Source organism: Ciconia boyciana, chromosome 13 (genome assembly GCF_034638445.1).
Source record: "Ciconia boyciana chromosome 13, ASM3463844v1, whole genome shotgun sequence".
NCBI lineage: Eukaryota > Metazoa > Chordata > Aves > Ciconiiformes > Ciconiidae > Ciconia > Ciconia boyciana.
Window position 1 is genome coordinate 3496017 of NC_132946.1, and position 15595 is coordinate 3511611.

At 43.5% G+C, this 15595-nt stretch overlaps 1 protein-coding gene across 8 annotated transcripts in view; it reads left to right on the forward strand.

The window, feature by feature from the left end:
* TOM1L2 (target of myb1 like 2 membrane trafficking protein) overlaps positions 1 to 15595 on the forward strand; it is a 60690-nt gene that overhangs the window by 28949 nt on the left and 16146 nt on the right. For 5 of the 8 annotated variants that reach the window (XR_012044906.1, XR_012044905.1, XM_072877879.1 and 2 more), the window contains 7 exons: positions 436 to 594; positions 1386 to 1502; positions 4145 to 4278; positions 6727 to 6775; positions 7885 to 8008; positions 9118 to 9235; positions 11176 to 11251. Coding sequence is in view for 5 of the 8 variants with exons in the window: in XM_072877879.1 (XP_072733980.1) it covers positions 436 to 594; positions 1386 to 1502; positions 4145 to 4278; positions 6727 to 6775; positions 7885 to 8008; positions 9118 to 9235; positions 11176 to 11251 (777 nt within the window). In the remaining 3 variants the exon portion in view is untranslated. Of the gene's footprint in view, positions 1 to 435; positions 595 to 1385; positions 1503 to 4144; positions 4279 to 6726; positions 6776 to 7884; positions 8009 to 9117; positions 9236 to 11175; positions 11252 to 13392; positions 13997 to 15595 lie in introns of all 8 variants that reach the window. The other 3 variants (XM_072877881.1, XM_072877880.1, XR_012044907.1) reach the window with 2 other exon arrangements.

A 15595-nucleotide genomic window follows, 5' to 3' on the forward strand; every position in this document is an offset into this window, starting at 1 on the left:
AAACTGAAGTTAATGAATCTTTGAAGTGGTAAATGCAAGTGATCAAGGACTAAAAGATTACAATTTGTTTGCCAAGATTAATTAAATCCCGTATCGATGTATCACATTGTTTTTTGTAAGCCTGCAACTTAATTCCTAGTTTAAAATAATTTATAGTTAGTTATCATTGGCTCTTGTTTTTATTTTGCTTCTCACTTTTCTTGTAAAGGTAAATTGACTTAAATGCATGTGGGTTGGGTCAAAAGATATGGGCATACATTTTTGTTGCAGCTGTCTGTTTATGGGCTGGTCTGCCAGTCTGTTTTTGTAACTACACTGACCTTTTCCACAAGGCACAATTATGTTCTATATTTGAACGTATTTAGCCTGAGGTTGCTGACAAAGCAAGTGCTGTCACAATTCAGCTTTTGAACTCATGTCTTTTTGATGTGGCAGAGTGTTCCTGAAGTTGATCCTGCAGCAAATATGCACAATTCACAGTCTCAGCAAAGGATGAGCACCAGTTCTTATTCTTCATCTTCTCCAACGGCGTATTCTGCTCCTCAGGCGCCAGCTCTGAATGTGACTGGTCCCATCACTGCTAATTCTGAACAGGTATTGGGATGATGATTCTTTTGAGTGAGACTCTTTCAGCAGATCAAATTAGAAACCAATTTGCAGAGGAACTTTCATTTTAACTCTTTTGACTTTGATTGCCTCCTAGGTCTGGTTCTACTTAGTAATCTTTCCTCCTATTATCCTGTAAAATCTGCGCTTTAGATTTGTATGTATGGCCTCCTAATGGCAGCAGTTACGAGACCTCACAATCTGATATACCATTCCACTCAGCGGTTGTGCAGTAGGTTAGCAGTTATTCTCATTAGCCCCCCTCCTTTAAAGGCACAGAATGTCTTGCAGATGCAGGAAGTCTTTCTAACAGGGAGTTAAGTCTGCATCCGTAAGACCCTTACAAATGCCTTAATATAGGATCTTCTTTTCTCTCTGCAAAAATAATGACTTCAGAGCCAAAGATCCTGCTCAAAAGTTGTACATCTTTCCCCACATTTGGGTGAGGCACGCAAGATGTACTGCAGCCGAAGTCTGTTTTTAGCTGCTGTTTTCAGTTGCTTCCTTTCCCTACCAAGCATTGCATATCTGGGTTTGTGATGATAGTGAGTGGTTCTACAAAGTTCTTTGCTTTTTCTGTTGCTTTTCTAAAATTCTCTTCTGGGTAAACTTTTTATCTTTACATTTTTTTTCCCTGCTAGAATGTCTGGAGCCTCAGATATCAGATCAGACAGAACGAGAGGTATCACAAAGTCACAAAGTCCCTTGAAAATGATCTGTGTTTTCCGATATATGTAAATACTGGTGCAGTATTTTGCTGTCTTTTTACCCCACTTTAGATTGCCCGGCTGCGCAGTGAACTGGATATTGTTCGTGGGAATACAAAAGTGATGTCTGAAATGCTGACAGAAATGGTACCTGGACAAGAGGATTCCTCAGACCTTGAGTTACTCCAGGTAACTGTTTCCTAGCAAATATGATTCTGATCCTTTCTGTGCTTAAGTTTTTCTGGGAGGGTGGGTTTTGTTGTAGTTCATCTCACTGCCTTGGTTTGTTTCACAAAATTAATGTGGACTGCACTTGACCCTGATTAGTCTCATCACTTGATATTCTTCATTTGTTAAAGCTTCCAGTGTACAAGGATTTCCTAACTTCCCTTGAAACTCGTTCCAGTGCTTTCTTCTCTGAGTAGCTAGAAATTTTTCCCAATGTTGAATATAAGGTCTCCTTTGCCACAAAGCGGCTTAAAATTGTGATAGGCTCTGCTTCTTTTACATCCTCCATCATCAGTCGTACAGTGGCAAAACATTCCTGGTCGCTATGCAAGAAAAAAACGATCTATGTTTCCAGCTAGGCTAAATGTTGCCAAGGGTCTGTGGATTCTCTGCCGCTCAAAATCTTATATATGAACTAACTGTCTTTCCAGAAGATGTGCTATAGTTTCTCCTGAAGGCAGTGGCTTCAGGCAGGCGCTCAGGCGAAGTTTCATGCTGTCTGGAGGGTTAGACTGGATTTCTTTGCTGGAAAGGGGTTTCTTTGCTGGAAAGTCTCAATCCAGCACAGCATTTATTATCTCAAAAGGGAAAACGGTTTTAGTTGAGCTCATGTCTCAGGCTTCATACCTGTTTCCCCAGGCCAGTGGTAGCAGGGTGCCCTTTTGCCTGAGGAAAGTAATACAGTACCACATGCAACACAGATGAGGAATACTGTGATCTAGCATTCCAGCTGCTGCCCTTAACATGGTATTTGCCTCTCCATAGCTTCAGAAATAGGCTTCTGTTTTGATCTTCCAGCAGGGAGGATGGGCTCCCACAGCAGTACATTTGGAGGAAGGCAGGGAATTGCTCTCTGTGATACATGAGAGTTTGAAATCCATCCAAAAACTGGTCTCTCCCATGCAGTGGTATTGTGTGTTTGTCTCAGAGCCATCATGGCAGCTGATGAGAGGCTTTGCAATAAAGAGCCTTTCAGTTACTGCCCATTTGAGTCGGACTGCTCAAAACAAAAGAAGCTTCCAGGAAACCACGACAGACCAAAACAACGTAGAACAGTTTGCTTACATTCAGAAACAACTACTAACATCTTGACAGCGTAACCTTACAGCATAGCTTTAAGGTGAAAGAACTTGATCATAAAATGGAGTGACAGCAACGATTCTTTATTCCAACTGGTTCCCTTCTTTGACTGATGCATCCTAAATCTGAATCACAGAGCTGAGGAGAACCCAGTTTTGATCACAAATGATGGTTGGTCTTTTGAAAGCTGTGAGCCGGGTGCTGCATGCTTTGAGGTTTATATAGCCCTCCTCCTTAAATAATTCCTGACATTTTCTCCAACAATCAAATGTAAACAGCTTGCTAGAGAGCCAGCTCTGAGCAGAATAGATAGGTACTGTCAGCCCTCTCGGAAAGGCAGCAAACAAACCTCTGAAATGTCACAATCTGCTTCTAAGGTGATGGGATCAAAACTGACATTGGAGAACACATTCCTCAAGCTGTTAAGGCAGCTGGATTGCACTAGGTGAAATTTATCCAGAGCTTAGGATGTCAGACCAAGCAAGGAAAACAAACACATTTTTGCTTTAATCCCGAAGGTTGTGTACCAACAAGTCATCCTTGTTTAGTGCTGAATTTTTGCTGTGAAGTGGAGCTGGGCGGGGTGGAAGATGACAGAGGGACATGCTTTAGTTGAAATGTCAGTGCTTATTGAAGTAAAACCGTGGGCCTAATCAGTGGCGCCATGCCATATGTCACGTTTCTTCTTGTAGTTCCTCCTCAACATACTGGTTTTGAGTCCTTTCAGGAGTAAAGAATTCTGCTAAGTAATTGGTGGTGGAAGGGATGTCCTGGAAGCATGAGAACTCCTGGTTTAGGCAAGCTCAAACCTAGATTTCTTGGCATGAGAGACTGCTAAAATAAATGCCCTTACTCTATATTCTTTAAAATTTTCTTCTGAAACTCCCGACTGCCTTTTCGCAGTCTCTTGTCTTTGGACTTGTTCAGTTGAAGGGAATGTTTCTGTGTATAGTTCAGTACTGAAGTGTGTGCGGAGTGCTCATCTTTTCATGCTCCTGCTCCTTGTTTTGTGTTCACACTCATGTTCTCAGTAGTTGGTAAGTTCTGTGTCCCCAACCCTTTTCTTCCTGCTGTGTAGCACACACTTAGCTACTTGTGGTAGCCACGATGAACATTCTTCCCCACTTGTTCCACCACGTGCATCTTTTAGTTTTTAAGGATGATATTGCCAAAAGGAGCAGATTGAATTTTCCTTGAAAGCTCTCTTCTGGAAAGCTGTTGTATTAACATGTTTTATTCTTAAAACAGATCACTAAAATACAGATATTTATTTTCTGAAGTGCTCAGAGTTAAAGAAGAATCAGAATGTTGAATTGTAAATAGGCTCTCAAGGTTTTATGCCACCGTCTCTTGAAGGGCATGTTTGATTAGATGTGCTTTTGGGTGACATTTAATCATGCAAAGATAGACTTGTCTTAGTGTTTCTCAGCTGGGCGATATGTTTGGCTGTGAACAGAGCTCAACTAAATCTACTTATTGCTAGCTGCTTATCAGGATGTGTGTGCACAATGCATTCCTCCTAGGAACTGAACCGAACCTGTAGAGCTATGCAGCAGAGAATTGTGGAGCTTATCTCACGAGTGTCCAATGAAGAAGTCACAGAGGAACTGCTGCATGTGAATGATGATTTAAATAATGTCTTCCTCAGATATGAAAGGTAGGGCACCTTTTCCATCAACTATTTACATTCGTTCTGGGTTTTCACTTAAGTGTAAAGTAGGTCAGTTGACAAGTGTTAGCCATCTGGGCCAATGGTCCACCATAACAAAATGCAGAGAACCAAACCACAGAAAGCATTTAGAAAGTCTTTCTGTGGCCTTCTATGGTAACATTCCTGTTTCAGTTGTTTCCTTTAATACTATGATTTTTTTTTTTTTGTCCTAGCCACTGAATTTTTGTGGGGCATATCTGTAAAATGCAGGGCAACTTTGTGCAAAACTCTCTCAACTAGCAGAGACTTGAGTCTGCAAGTCCCTGTTGCGCGGTGCTGTACAGATGTAGGGACTTGGGACCAAAAATAGCACAGCCACAGTCACTAGTTCCACTTGCTGGCCTGGGCTCTGCACAAATGCTTGGGCTGCTTCCTGGCTTAGGGAGGCTCCCGAGAGCTCTCTCCGTCTTCTGATCTCTGAGCTCAGTTCCAGTACTGGTGCAAGGGGAGCTGCCTGATGTGGGTGTGACCTTCATGCATGTAAGGGTTTTGTTTTTAAGTAACACTTGAAATCTTGAAGAAAGCCTGTCTTGCGCAGAGCTGAGGTTTTGAGGAGTTGGTCTGCGGGAATTGTCCCCAGGGGCGGGACTTGGGTCATAGGACTTTGGACATGTTAGACAAAGGCGCTGTCAGCCACATCTGCTGCAGTAGGTGACACGTGATACAGCACTCTTGGGAAAGTTTAATCTTCCCCTTAATGACAGGCCTGGGGAGTGAGGCACTAAAGAGTACCCTTTGTTCCTTGCTCTCAGCACAGGGCTTTGTTTCTCAAGCCTTTAAAAATAAGACTCTAGACCTGTGAATCTGTGCTGTCACGGCAGAGGCTGGAAAGAAGACTCAGTGGCCTCGATTTTGTCTTTGATTTAGTCGTTCAGAGGAGATTGAGGCAAACTTTACAACAAATGCTGGCTTTTTATGTGAAATGGAATGCATTTCATGCACAAGCATGAGTCTACAAGTGGCAGTGTAACTGTCACTAAGGCTTAGTCTGGTCACCCTTAATATTTTTTCTATTTTCCTCCATCTGCGACTTTGCTGACTGGGGCTAATGTATTTGTAGCCATTATACACTGAAAAGTGAGCTGAGTGATGTTAGCAAGCTATTTGTGGTAGAATAGCTGCACTGGCCTGAGTGTTTCGATAAATTCCAGTCCTCCTCTGCTATTCCAAAAGCTCCACATTCTTCACACTGATTTCTAGTATGGGTACCGAGCTCCGTCAGTGACTCAAGCAGGAGCTCTGGCCTTCGCTGTGAAGCTTTGGATGTAAACGAACGTGTGGTTCATAAGCCTTTTGGTGAGAAATATGAGGTGGGAGGTGTCTTAGGTTTCCAGCTAAGGGAGCTGGATTTCCAGTAATAGTAGACACCCACAGTTTCCTAAAATTGAAATTTGGGACTGAATTTGTTTTTGCTGCCTTTTAAGTCTGCATTTTCCTCTGTTACATTAAGAAAACATTTTAGTTTGCTTGAGATTCCCTATTGTACTTTATCCATCTGGGAGAAAACCCACAGGATTATATGAATATTATGGGGTTTTTCTTGAAAAGAGAAGTTACATGTGAAACTACTTTTAAATGAGGAGAAACTCTAACCTCAGAGAAATCATGGTGCTTTTCCTGGTAAGGAAGGAGATTGGACTGGCCTCAGACAGGAGGTAGTTCCCCCTGCTTTTTTGAGTTTGTGAAAGCTGGGTTTAGGTTTGTGGCCCCAGAGGTACAGTTGGTTGGGGAAGGAGTAGAGAAGAGACCAGATCTTGACTAGCCAGACTTCTTCCCCTAAGAAGTATGAGGATTTTTAGCCAACATCCTTACTTTTTATTCTTGGAAAGTACCAACCTATTTGAACATAGGTTCTGACGATCCTTAAGCTGACCCAGAATGTTTTAAAAAATGAATTTGCTAAGTGTTGTTTCTCTTGCCATGTGCTGCCTGGGTAGGGCTGTGCTAGCATGCATATGGCTTCTAATTTACATGTATTGCAGCAAGAGGGAGCTGTTAAGTGGGAGTAAGACTTGCTGCGGTGCTCAGCTTATTTAGCTGGGAGCATCAATCTTGCTGCAATTCCTCCTGTCCCTTGGCTAACAGAATAGTCTATCACAAAGCACTTAATGAAAAAAAAAACAACAAAGACAAATCCTACAGTGTTTTTCAGGCATGTGTGTCCTGCAAGATCAGATTAGTCAACTTAATATCCACATTTGCCAAGAATGCAACTTCTGTAACTATCCTCCCTTTGTCCTAGCTTGGTGTTAAAGCTTTCAAGGTTCCCTCTTGAACCAACGAGAACTAAGTTCAGTGGCAAACGTGTCATGGCTTTGTTATAAACTTGTGGTTTTCATTGTTTATTGGTGTCTTTGATAGTCCATGTTGGTTTTTTGGTTTTTTTCTAAACAGATTTGAACGATACAGATCAGGACGTTCAACACAAAATGCCAGCAATGGAGTAAGTACCTAACTCCATTTATTGTATCAGCAGCTACACCATACTAGCCGTACTGATATCACTAGTATCAGACTTTTTATCTGTCCAGCCCTGTGTCCTGCCTGGAGTGGCTAATAGTGGATACCAGGAAAAGAATATAAGAATGTGGCAAACTTCAGGTGACAACTTTTAGCTCAGGCAGACACTACACTAAAACATCTCTGTGTTTACAGTCCTTGATGGATTTTCTTTCCTCTGTTAGCTTTTTTGATTGCTTTTGAGTCCATGCAGACTTTAGGCATTCACAATGTCCTTAAGCAGTGAGTTCCACAGTTTCACTACACATTTTTACATATTTATGTGGGTATGTATATGTAATAAATATTTTTTTTACATTTGAACAAGTCACAATGATTTTTATTTGATCCACCTAATTCTTCTTCATGGTGTCTTACAATACCACTGTTCAGATTAATTTTCTTCATGCCACTCATAATTTTAGGAACCTCTCTCATCTCCTTTTTCAGCAGCTCCTTTCCAAGCTGAAGAGTTACAGTTCTAATTATTCTTTCAATGAAAACTATTTTATAGTTGTTTTATAGTGTTCAAGATCTGAGTTCATGATGAATTCATACGTGGCACTATTACATTTTCTATTTTGCTTTCTTCTAACAATTTCCACTATTTACTTTGCCTGTTTGAGTGCCACTTGTACTGCACTGTGATGCAAACTTCAGCACAGGCTCTGCATTGTAACTTCAGTCACAACAAATGAGTTTTGTTTCTGAAAACAGTTTATACCTAATGTGGAAGATGTTAGCAAATTCAGTTTGACTTAGATCTGATGTTGGTCCAGTGCTAAAAGAGGTGGAGAACACTAAATCTGAAGAGATGCAGATGACCTCCAGGAGAGTTCCCTGCTGTGCTGAGCAGTCAAACTTGAGGGTTTTTTGGTGGCTGACCCTTTTTATTCTGCACTCATCACCGCAGTATCCAAGAGACCGGTCCATCTGGCAGTGTGCCAGAGAGATCTTTTTAGGAAGCACCCTTTATTTTTTGGTCTTTAATGTTGCACTGCAAAAAGAAATCTTTGGCATGTGTAACTTGCTGTGTTTTTTGTGTCCCAACAGGTACTGAATGAGGTGACAGAAGATAACTTAATAGATTTGGGTCCTGGCTCTCCAGCTGTAGTGAGCCCAATGGTCGGAAACTCAGCACCCCCGTCTTCACTTTCTTCACAGCTTGCAGGGCTTGGTGAGTACCTGATCTAAATAGTGCTGATGAGCATGAGGCTGCAATGCATGGACTTTTTCAAGCCTGACCAGTCTGTGAGTCTTGAACAGCATGTGGGGGCTGCTAGGCAATCTAGGCGTGTGAGTGTGGGAGCAAGTCTGAGCGGTCACTGAGGTCCCTGTGACCGACCTGAACACCTAGTACAAGCTCCTATCACAGTTAAATGCCTCTTGGGGATTTATGAGGAGCCGTTTTCCTCTTTCACTTGTGGGTCAGGGAGTTTCTGCTCCCTTTGGCTCTCTACTACCTGACTAATGTTGCCATGTAGCCTTCAGAAGGTTTGGGTACGTGGCTTACAGGATTAGGAAGGCTTTCCTACTCCCCGGCACTGTAGCAATCTGTTATAGGGAACCAGCCTGGCATGAAGGGAGGGATTTGTTAACCAAAGGGGAAAGTGAAGGAAAGGATGCAGGTTCTCATTCATGGTAAAACTTGTACTACTACTTTTATTTCTGCATAGGTATAGCACTCCATGAAATCAGTCTGGTGAATGTTCTTGATTCCCCTTCTACAAATGATACTTGAAATCTTTGGATGAAAGGTTTTATGAAACTGTTAGGTGTTTTACATTAAATCAAACCAAAGATTGCTTGATATAATCACTGGATTTGACTGAAGGTTCTCCACCTCTTTCGGCACTGCACCAATATCATATCACTTGATCTGAAACTATTGATTTCACAGTCAATAGCTGAGAGACAACATTGTGGAGGAGTATCCGTGCACCAAATTTTGGACCATGATAGTGAATAGTAAATATCTCAGGATGAGATTGGCAGCAGGTACACACCAATTCCCAAATGCTGGCTTCTCAATGAGGAATATGTACAGTGTGGTGCTTCCAGGAGGAATAAGACAATCTCTACATTTGTTCTTTAAGAAATGCATGATTAGCAGCCTCCAGCCTCTTCTGGACAGAATTGTGCTCAGTGCTACAACTGTTAACTAGATGATATCTGTAGCTGTCCTGTATTGTTAATGACTTCCTCTGTAACCTACACAGTCATGGCAGTGATGTTTGCATATGGTTTGCTACTTCATTGGTTTGCTTTCTTTGCCTCTGGTTGCAGACTTGGGTGCAAACAGCGTCAGTGGCACACTCAGCTCCCTACAACACTGTAATCCTCGTGATGACTTCGATATGTTTGCACAGACAAGAGGCAGTTCCTTGGCTGAGCAGCGAAAGAAGTATGTTGGGGTTTGTCTTTAGTTCTGTTTGAGTCATGGCATTGCTCTTTTCTAAGGGCATAAATCTGAAACTTCTTGACTTCATTCCAGACTAAAAAAAGTAGTTTTGGTCTATGTTTTTGTGCTTTTAATCCAAGCCCTATCCCGTTGGTCATTATTAGTATAAGCAAGTGGAGAAGTTCCTGCTGCTGGGCAGAGCAGACTGGCTGAGTAATGTTATTTGTCTGTCTTAGTTAATGAGCTCACTGGAAACTTGGAAATGAACTTGCCTTTACTTCTGCAGATGCTTCTTCTCATAGAAGCTTGTCATCCCATCCACCCGGCCGGTGCTTGAGATACAGGAGCATAAGGGTCCTTCACCTGAAGGTCATGGATATACTTTGGTGACTGAATTACTGTCATCAAGGGCTTGGAAACAGAATTACCATCCAGTTAAACTCTCCCTTTGGCCCAGCAGTCAGACTCTTGCAGGCTGTCAAGGCAGTGTAGCTTGCCTGGCTGCCATGCTGTCCCTTATTTGTTTATATGTATAGGACTTGCATCTCTAGAGCTGCAAATCTGGCACTTTCAAGGGCATTTAACAGGTCAAATTATTTTAGTGTAAAATAAATTATGCAATTACTAAGAAATCCTTTGATCCCTGTCAAGTGAGATTCAGTAAAAGACACACTCAGGTATTTTTCTTTCATATATTATTTCTTGCCTCCTGGTTTCAGATTCTAGAGGATGTAGTAGCTACCAGTAGTCAGAACATCATCAATATCTTGTCTCACTAAGAAATGGTGTTAAATAGTTTAGCTCAGACCTTAGCAGATTATGAAAAACTTACCAGCTCTGGAAAACTTGAGCCAGCAAATTTATTAGGATCTTTTATTTGCAGTTATCAATATAGCTATTGGTACTGCCTCAGCTGTAGTATCAATGTTGAGAAGATGTGCTCTACTGTAGAGGCATACGTTACCACTGGAGATTTCAGGCTGAGAGCCCTAATGTATAGTCAGAAAGGAGACACATTGCAGAGAGATCTAATGGAGGTCCCTCTGTCTGTTGTGCTAAATGAAGCACGAAACTAGTCTTCCCACACTGCACCTCAATCTCCTTCTGCGAGCTAATGGAACAAGGAGCACACATCAGTCCATGATTTCACAAGGGAGGATTGCTATATCTTCCTTGGATTGTACGCGGTATAAATGGAGCAGCAGTGAGGCAGTAAAGATGTGAGTGTGACTTGCCGCGGTGTGTAGGTGAGAGCCTCTGGGTGCTGTGCTCAGAGCTTGGGAGAAGCCAGCACACTGGAGGGGAAAGTGCTCTTCCTGCTCAGACACGCGGCTCCTCCCAGGGGCTAGTTTATGGGCAGGTGTTGGCATCTGCTTCAGCTCATGGTTCACCACTGCACTATTGAGAAATGATGCTATTGCCTCTGTCACCTGATTGCTTCGTGTCCCTTTTGCATAGCAATTTAAGAAGCTTTTTAAAAATCCAACCTCTGTACATAGTGCATTTCTTTGTATGCTTCACTGTCGTTGCTTAGTTATGTTTCATCTGTCTTCGAGTCTCCCTCTGCCTCCCCCCATGCACGCATCAAGTTCAGGCTTCCAAATGTCATCTTCAAAGCTTTGCAAAATGCAATCTGTAATCAGGCTTCTTTTCATAGTCCCCTGCTAGCCCTTGGACACACTTATGGTGCCTCGTAACCTATTTGCCTACCTTTCATAATGCCAATCATTCTTTTTGCTTCAACATGCTTACTGAAACTGATGGATGGTCTTTATACAGAGCACACTCCTCTTCTTGGAATACACTTAGTCCACTTGAAGTCTTGTTATGAAAAAGAATGTGCTTTCTGATTTCCAGGGGAGTTAAATCAGAGTAGCAAGTGCGTTCTGCATGGGTGACTGCTGGACTTCCTTCTAGTTCTGCGGTTTGTTCCTTTCTTTCAGCGTGACATATGAGGATCCACAGGCTGTCAAAGGACTAGCATCTGCCCTGGATGTTCGAAAACAGAACACAGGAGGGGTAGGTCGTTGCTCTGTATTTTGTTATCTGAAGCTCTGCGTGGAATCCAAGCTGTAGGCAGCTGCTTTGACTGAGACTTCTCATTCTGTATTCCAGCAACATGCTAGTACTGGCTATTTTGAAATTGATATCTAGGAGCAAGTACTTGCTCAGTAATGATATCTAAAGAGCTGCTACTTAGCACACCAGTCTAAAAGACTTTAAAATCATAGTGGGTAAATTCTCCTGTGTTCTTGCAGCTTGCCTGGGGGGTCTAGCTCTTTGTCTGGAGTCACTGACGAAAAGAATAAGTGGGGAACACCTTGTGAACACTGGTGTGCATGTGTTTGGTTCGTTTTTGCTTACGAAAGTTGTTACAGTCTTAATCTACTAGACTTTGCTCTAAGTGCATGGATACACAAGCAAGTTACAGGGAGAGAAATTATGTAGACTTTTAATGCTTCACATGCCTTGCCATAACTGCCCTTGCATGCAGTCTGTTCTGACTATCCGAGGGCAGGCTCCTGCTGTCTTGTGTGGGCAGAAGAGGCCCATGTGCTGTCACCTCACAGCAGCTGAGACTAGAAACATGTTTGAGAGAGTGAGCTTGGCCAGCTTTGTCTGCATACCTTGGTGAAGGCAGAAGTGAAAAGAGTTTTCAGATTGTCCCTCGACCCCTTTCTACCACGCTGCTTTTTAAAACTGTCCTGCTCTTTTGTACTCAGCTATGTGCAAGTTTTTAGATGACGGAGCAAGTTCAGAGCCTTTTCCTAGCCTAATTTTGGGCTGTGCTGACCACTAGGGAGCATGGCAGAGCCAGTGGAGCATGGGAGAGCCAGTGCAGCATGCACACGCCTCCCTCCATGGAGAATTGCCTCCCCATGCCTTGGCTGATCCCCCCCTGGTTCTTTCAGAAGTCGAAATGGGAGTGCTCAGGGCAGCTGGCATGCCTGGCAGCTTGTGCTCTGAGCCAGGGAGAATTTGCGTTCGGAGCCAGCTGGGGTCAGATCACAGCTGCCTGCCTGCCTGGGCCATAGTTCAGCGGTAGCAGGGCTTCAGCAATGACTTCTTACGGAGCATCCCCCCGCCCCACAAATCTACCTGCTTGTTCCTGTCCCTGTCCTCCTGCAAAAAAGGTAATTTATAACCCAGGTCAGCCCCGTGACCAGTTTCAAGCTCAGCCCCACAAAAACTCATGCCAGCAGTACTGAGGGAAAAGGGGGGAAGCATGGGGAGACAGGAGCAGAAGTATATTAAGGGGGGTGAGAGAGGAATTTCTGAAGCCAGTGTGACAACCCAAGCCCCCAGTATCACTGAGCTGTGTTATTGGCAGGACCTGGGAAAGGATTTGAGATTCTGCTCTTTGTTCCTGGCTAACCAAATGCAAGGGACTTGCATTTAGCTACTGGTCAAGGGGCCTGTGTTCCCCTGGTGGCCACGGGGTCATGTCCTTATTTATTAACACTTTTGTTCTCAGCCAGTTCTGCTCGAGGCACCAATGTGACGTGTCATTCGCACCAGCGTAGCTGCTGCTCTGCCCGAAGTGTTGTCAGTTTGAAGGGCTGTGTCTAAGCTTATCTGACGGTCAAAGTTTTTTGGGGCAAATGCTTTATGGGTTGTGGAACTTCAGGCTCTGAGACGTTGTGGAGACTTTCAGCCTCTTTTCAAAGGTCCTGATGACTGTATCATGTAATCAGAATAGCTTGTTTGGAAATGCAGTCTTTCGGTAATTGGTAAACACTACTTTTTGTCAAGTGTTGTGAGGCTTGTGCGTGTCTCTTCTTAAAGGAAATAAAAATTAAACTCTCCTAAAGTTACCAGCCCCAGCATGTGTAGGAAAAAACTGGCAGTGCTCAGTAAATGAAAGACACACGTTAATTTGGGTACAGAGCTAATTTAAGAACAGCTCTAGGGAGGAGCCAAAAGCTTCGCAACGCATTCTTCACACACGTCTTGTTCCAGCACAGTTGTCCAGTGGTAAAATTCAGCACATCCGACGTTTCTAATGTAGTCATTCTCAGAATGGTCTGTAGAGAGATGGCTGGTCACGTGGCATTAGCTGTCTTTTAATATGATTTAGCAGCTGGAAACAAGACGAGCTAAAAATACACTGTTTTCTTAATATTGCTTTTCCATGTTGGGAATTGCTTGTGTTGCCACAGAGCTGTTGCGTGATCACAACTGGGAGGAGAGGTGTCCAAGAAACAATTCTCCAGTGTTACACAGATAGTAGATGAAGTTGGAGTGATCTCCCCTTTTTTATTCTCAGCACAAGTACTGAAATGAGACATAAAAGATTACAGCTGATTCTCCATTATCTGTGGTAATGGGGAGAGGAGAGGTATCCCGCGTATACGGGTATCCAGATGGAGGTACATAAACACACCAGTGGCTCTCTGCTGAGCTAGCCCAGTTCTGGCAGGGCTGGTGGGCTGGAACCGCTGCGCTCTGCCGGTCCCGAGCAAGCCCCTCCAGAGCTAGAGATGACTCTGCATCCGGGCCCTGGCTCAGGGATGAGATGCTGAAGGACAAGAAGCCATCTTGAGAGTCTTTGCATTGCTGTGCCGTGCAGTCTGCAGCCTGCACAGAGGAAACTGGATGCATCAGCGGTCCTTTTAACCTCTGCCGTTCTTAGAGAGGGGCAGTTTGAAAGACTGCCAGAACACTGCAGCAAACTGCCATTGCTTACCGTCCTGCTCAACGCCATCATTGGAGCTGTCGTACTGTTAGAGTTCAGGGCAGAGTCTGTCTGCTGAGATCAAGGAGGTAAGTAGGGAGTGCTGCAACTTACAGCTTCGTAAACAAGGGGAACCCCACAGTGCGTTATACTAGTGTTCCCAGTAAAGTCTTACTGATTTTAGTAGGTTGTATAGCATATACTTTTTCTTCTTCTAAGAAGATGACAAACATCAGCCTCACTACTAGTCAGTGGTTTTTTTATTTTATTTTTTTTTTAATATGAGCATGGAGGAAGTGCTAAACTTCTGTGAACTGTCTGTAGGAAGTGCAGAGGTCGGGGCGAGGTCTGTCCCTCCACGGAGGGACAGGGACAGGCAGGAGAGGGAGATGCAGCTGCTGCCAGAAGCTACCATAGGCAACCCTGTGTGCGTGTATGTGTATGTGAAGTTTTTAACTTGCTGCTGTTATATTACTTTATCATGGGTTGTTGCTGTGGTTTCTCTCTTTATGGACCTTTCTGTTCTCAACACAGAGGAGAGGTAAAGGTGGGAACTCAGACATGGAGCCCATAGACAAGTGGCTAATTACACAAGGAATGGTGAGGACTTCACCAGTGAAGCGATTCCTACTGCCCACCCCATTCCCTTTACCTAGAATAACCATCCTCCATTCACCTCTCGTCCTGCCCTACTGAACCACTTGAAATCAGACAGTACAAGGAGTTTATTTCCCACCTACATCATTACCTGGGGCAAAGGGAAAGATTTGCACCAATTTCTGGTTTATACAGCACAAAGGCCTGTAACCAACTGAATCATTTGTAGGATCCCACATCACCTTCAGAAGAGGCCTGGGAATCCAATTAGTTCCTTATACTGTCTTGATTTATTTATGCAGTATCCACTTTTCGAGGGATAAACACAAGTCTCATGGATCTTGTTCATAAAGAGGACACTTTCTACGTGTCTTTAAAGCAGCCTCTTCTGGTAGTGCTTAACTTCATGGTCTGGAATAAACATACGGAGCTCGTAGGATCATACCTAATTGAACTGAGTAATGTAGGGATAGTTCCGTATGAAAGGAAGGGAATGGGAGAACTGCTACCCAGATTGACATCTTCCACCCCAGTCAGGGAATTACACTGGCATTAGGATTCAGACTCCAAAAGGTACAATAGTGTTGCTGGCTTTAAGGATTTAATTCCTGTGTCTAGCGATGCCAGTGCTCTGATAAAATCAAGCTTCTGAAGATCACTGAATCTCTGCACATTTTGACCTTGTTTGAAGTTGTCCTTTATCGACATGTTTGCAGAGAGAAGTTCAAAAGCCTGCTTTAAGTGCAGAAGTCAGAGGTAGGTAAAAAATAGCCTCACCTATGCCTTAAAGCCAAGTTCTAAGGCCAATTTTGTATTTTTGGGTGACGTAATCTGTCACTTTAAGTGTTTGAGATTAGTACCAATAATGTGACCTAACTGTACAAAGTCCTTCCAAGACAGTCCTGACTGCAGCTGAGTTCAGAAAGGTGCAGTGCAGAGTTCCCTTTGGGCTGGGGTGCGCTTGCAGTGCAGCATGTGGGGCTGTGCATCAGGAGACCCATGGAATGGGAATGCCTCACTCCGGGGAGAGCCTCGAATGTCCCAGACGAAGCCACTCAGTGCTTAAAAAGAGAAACATCCCAGAGAGTTTA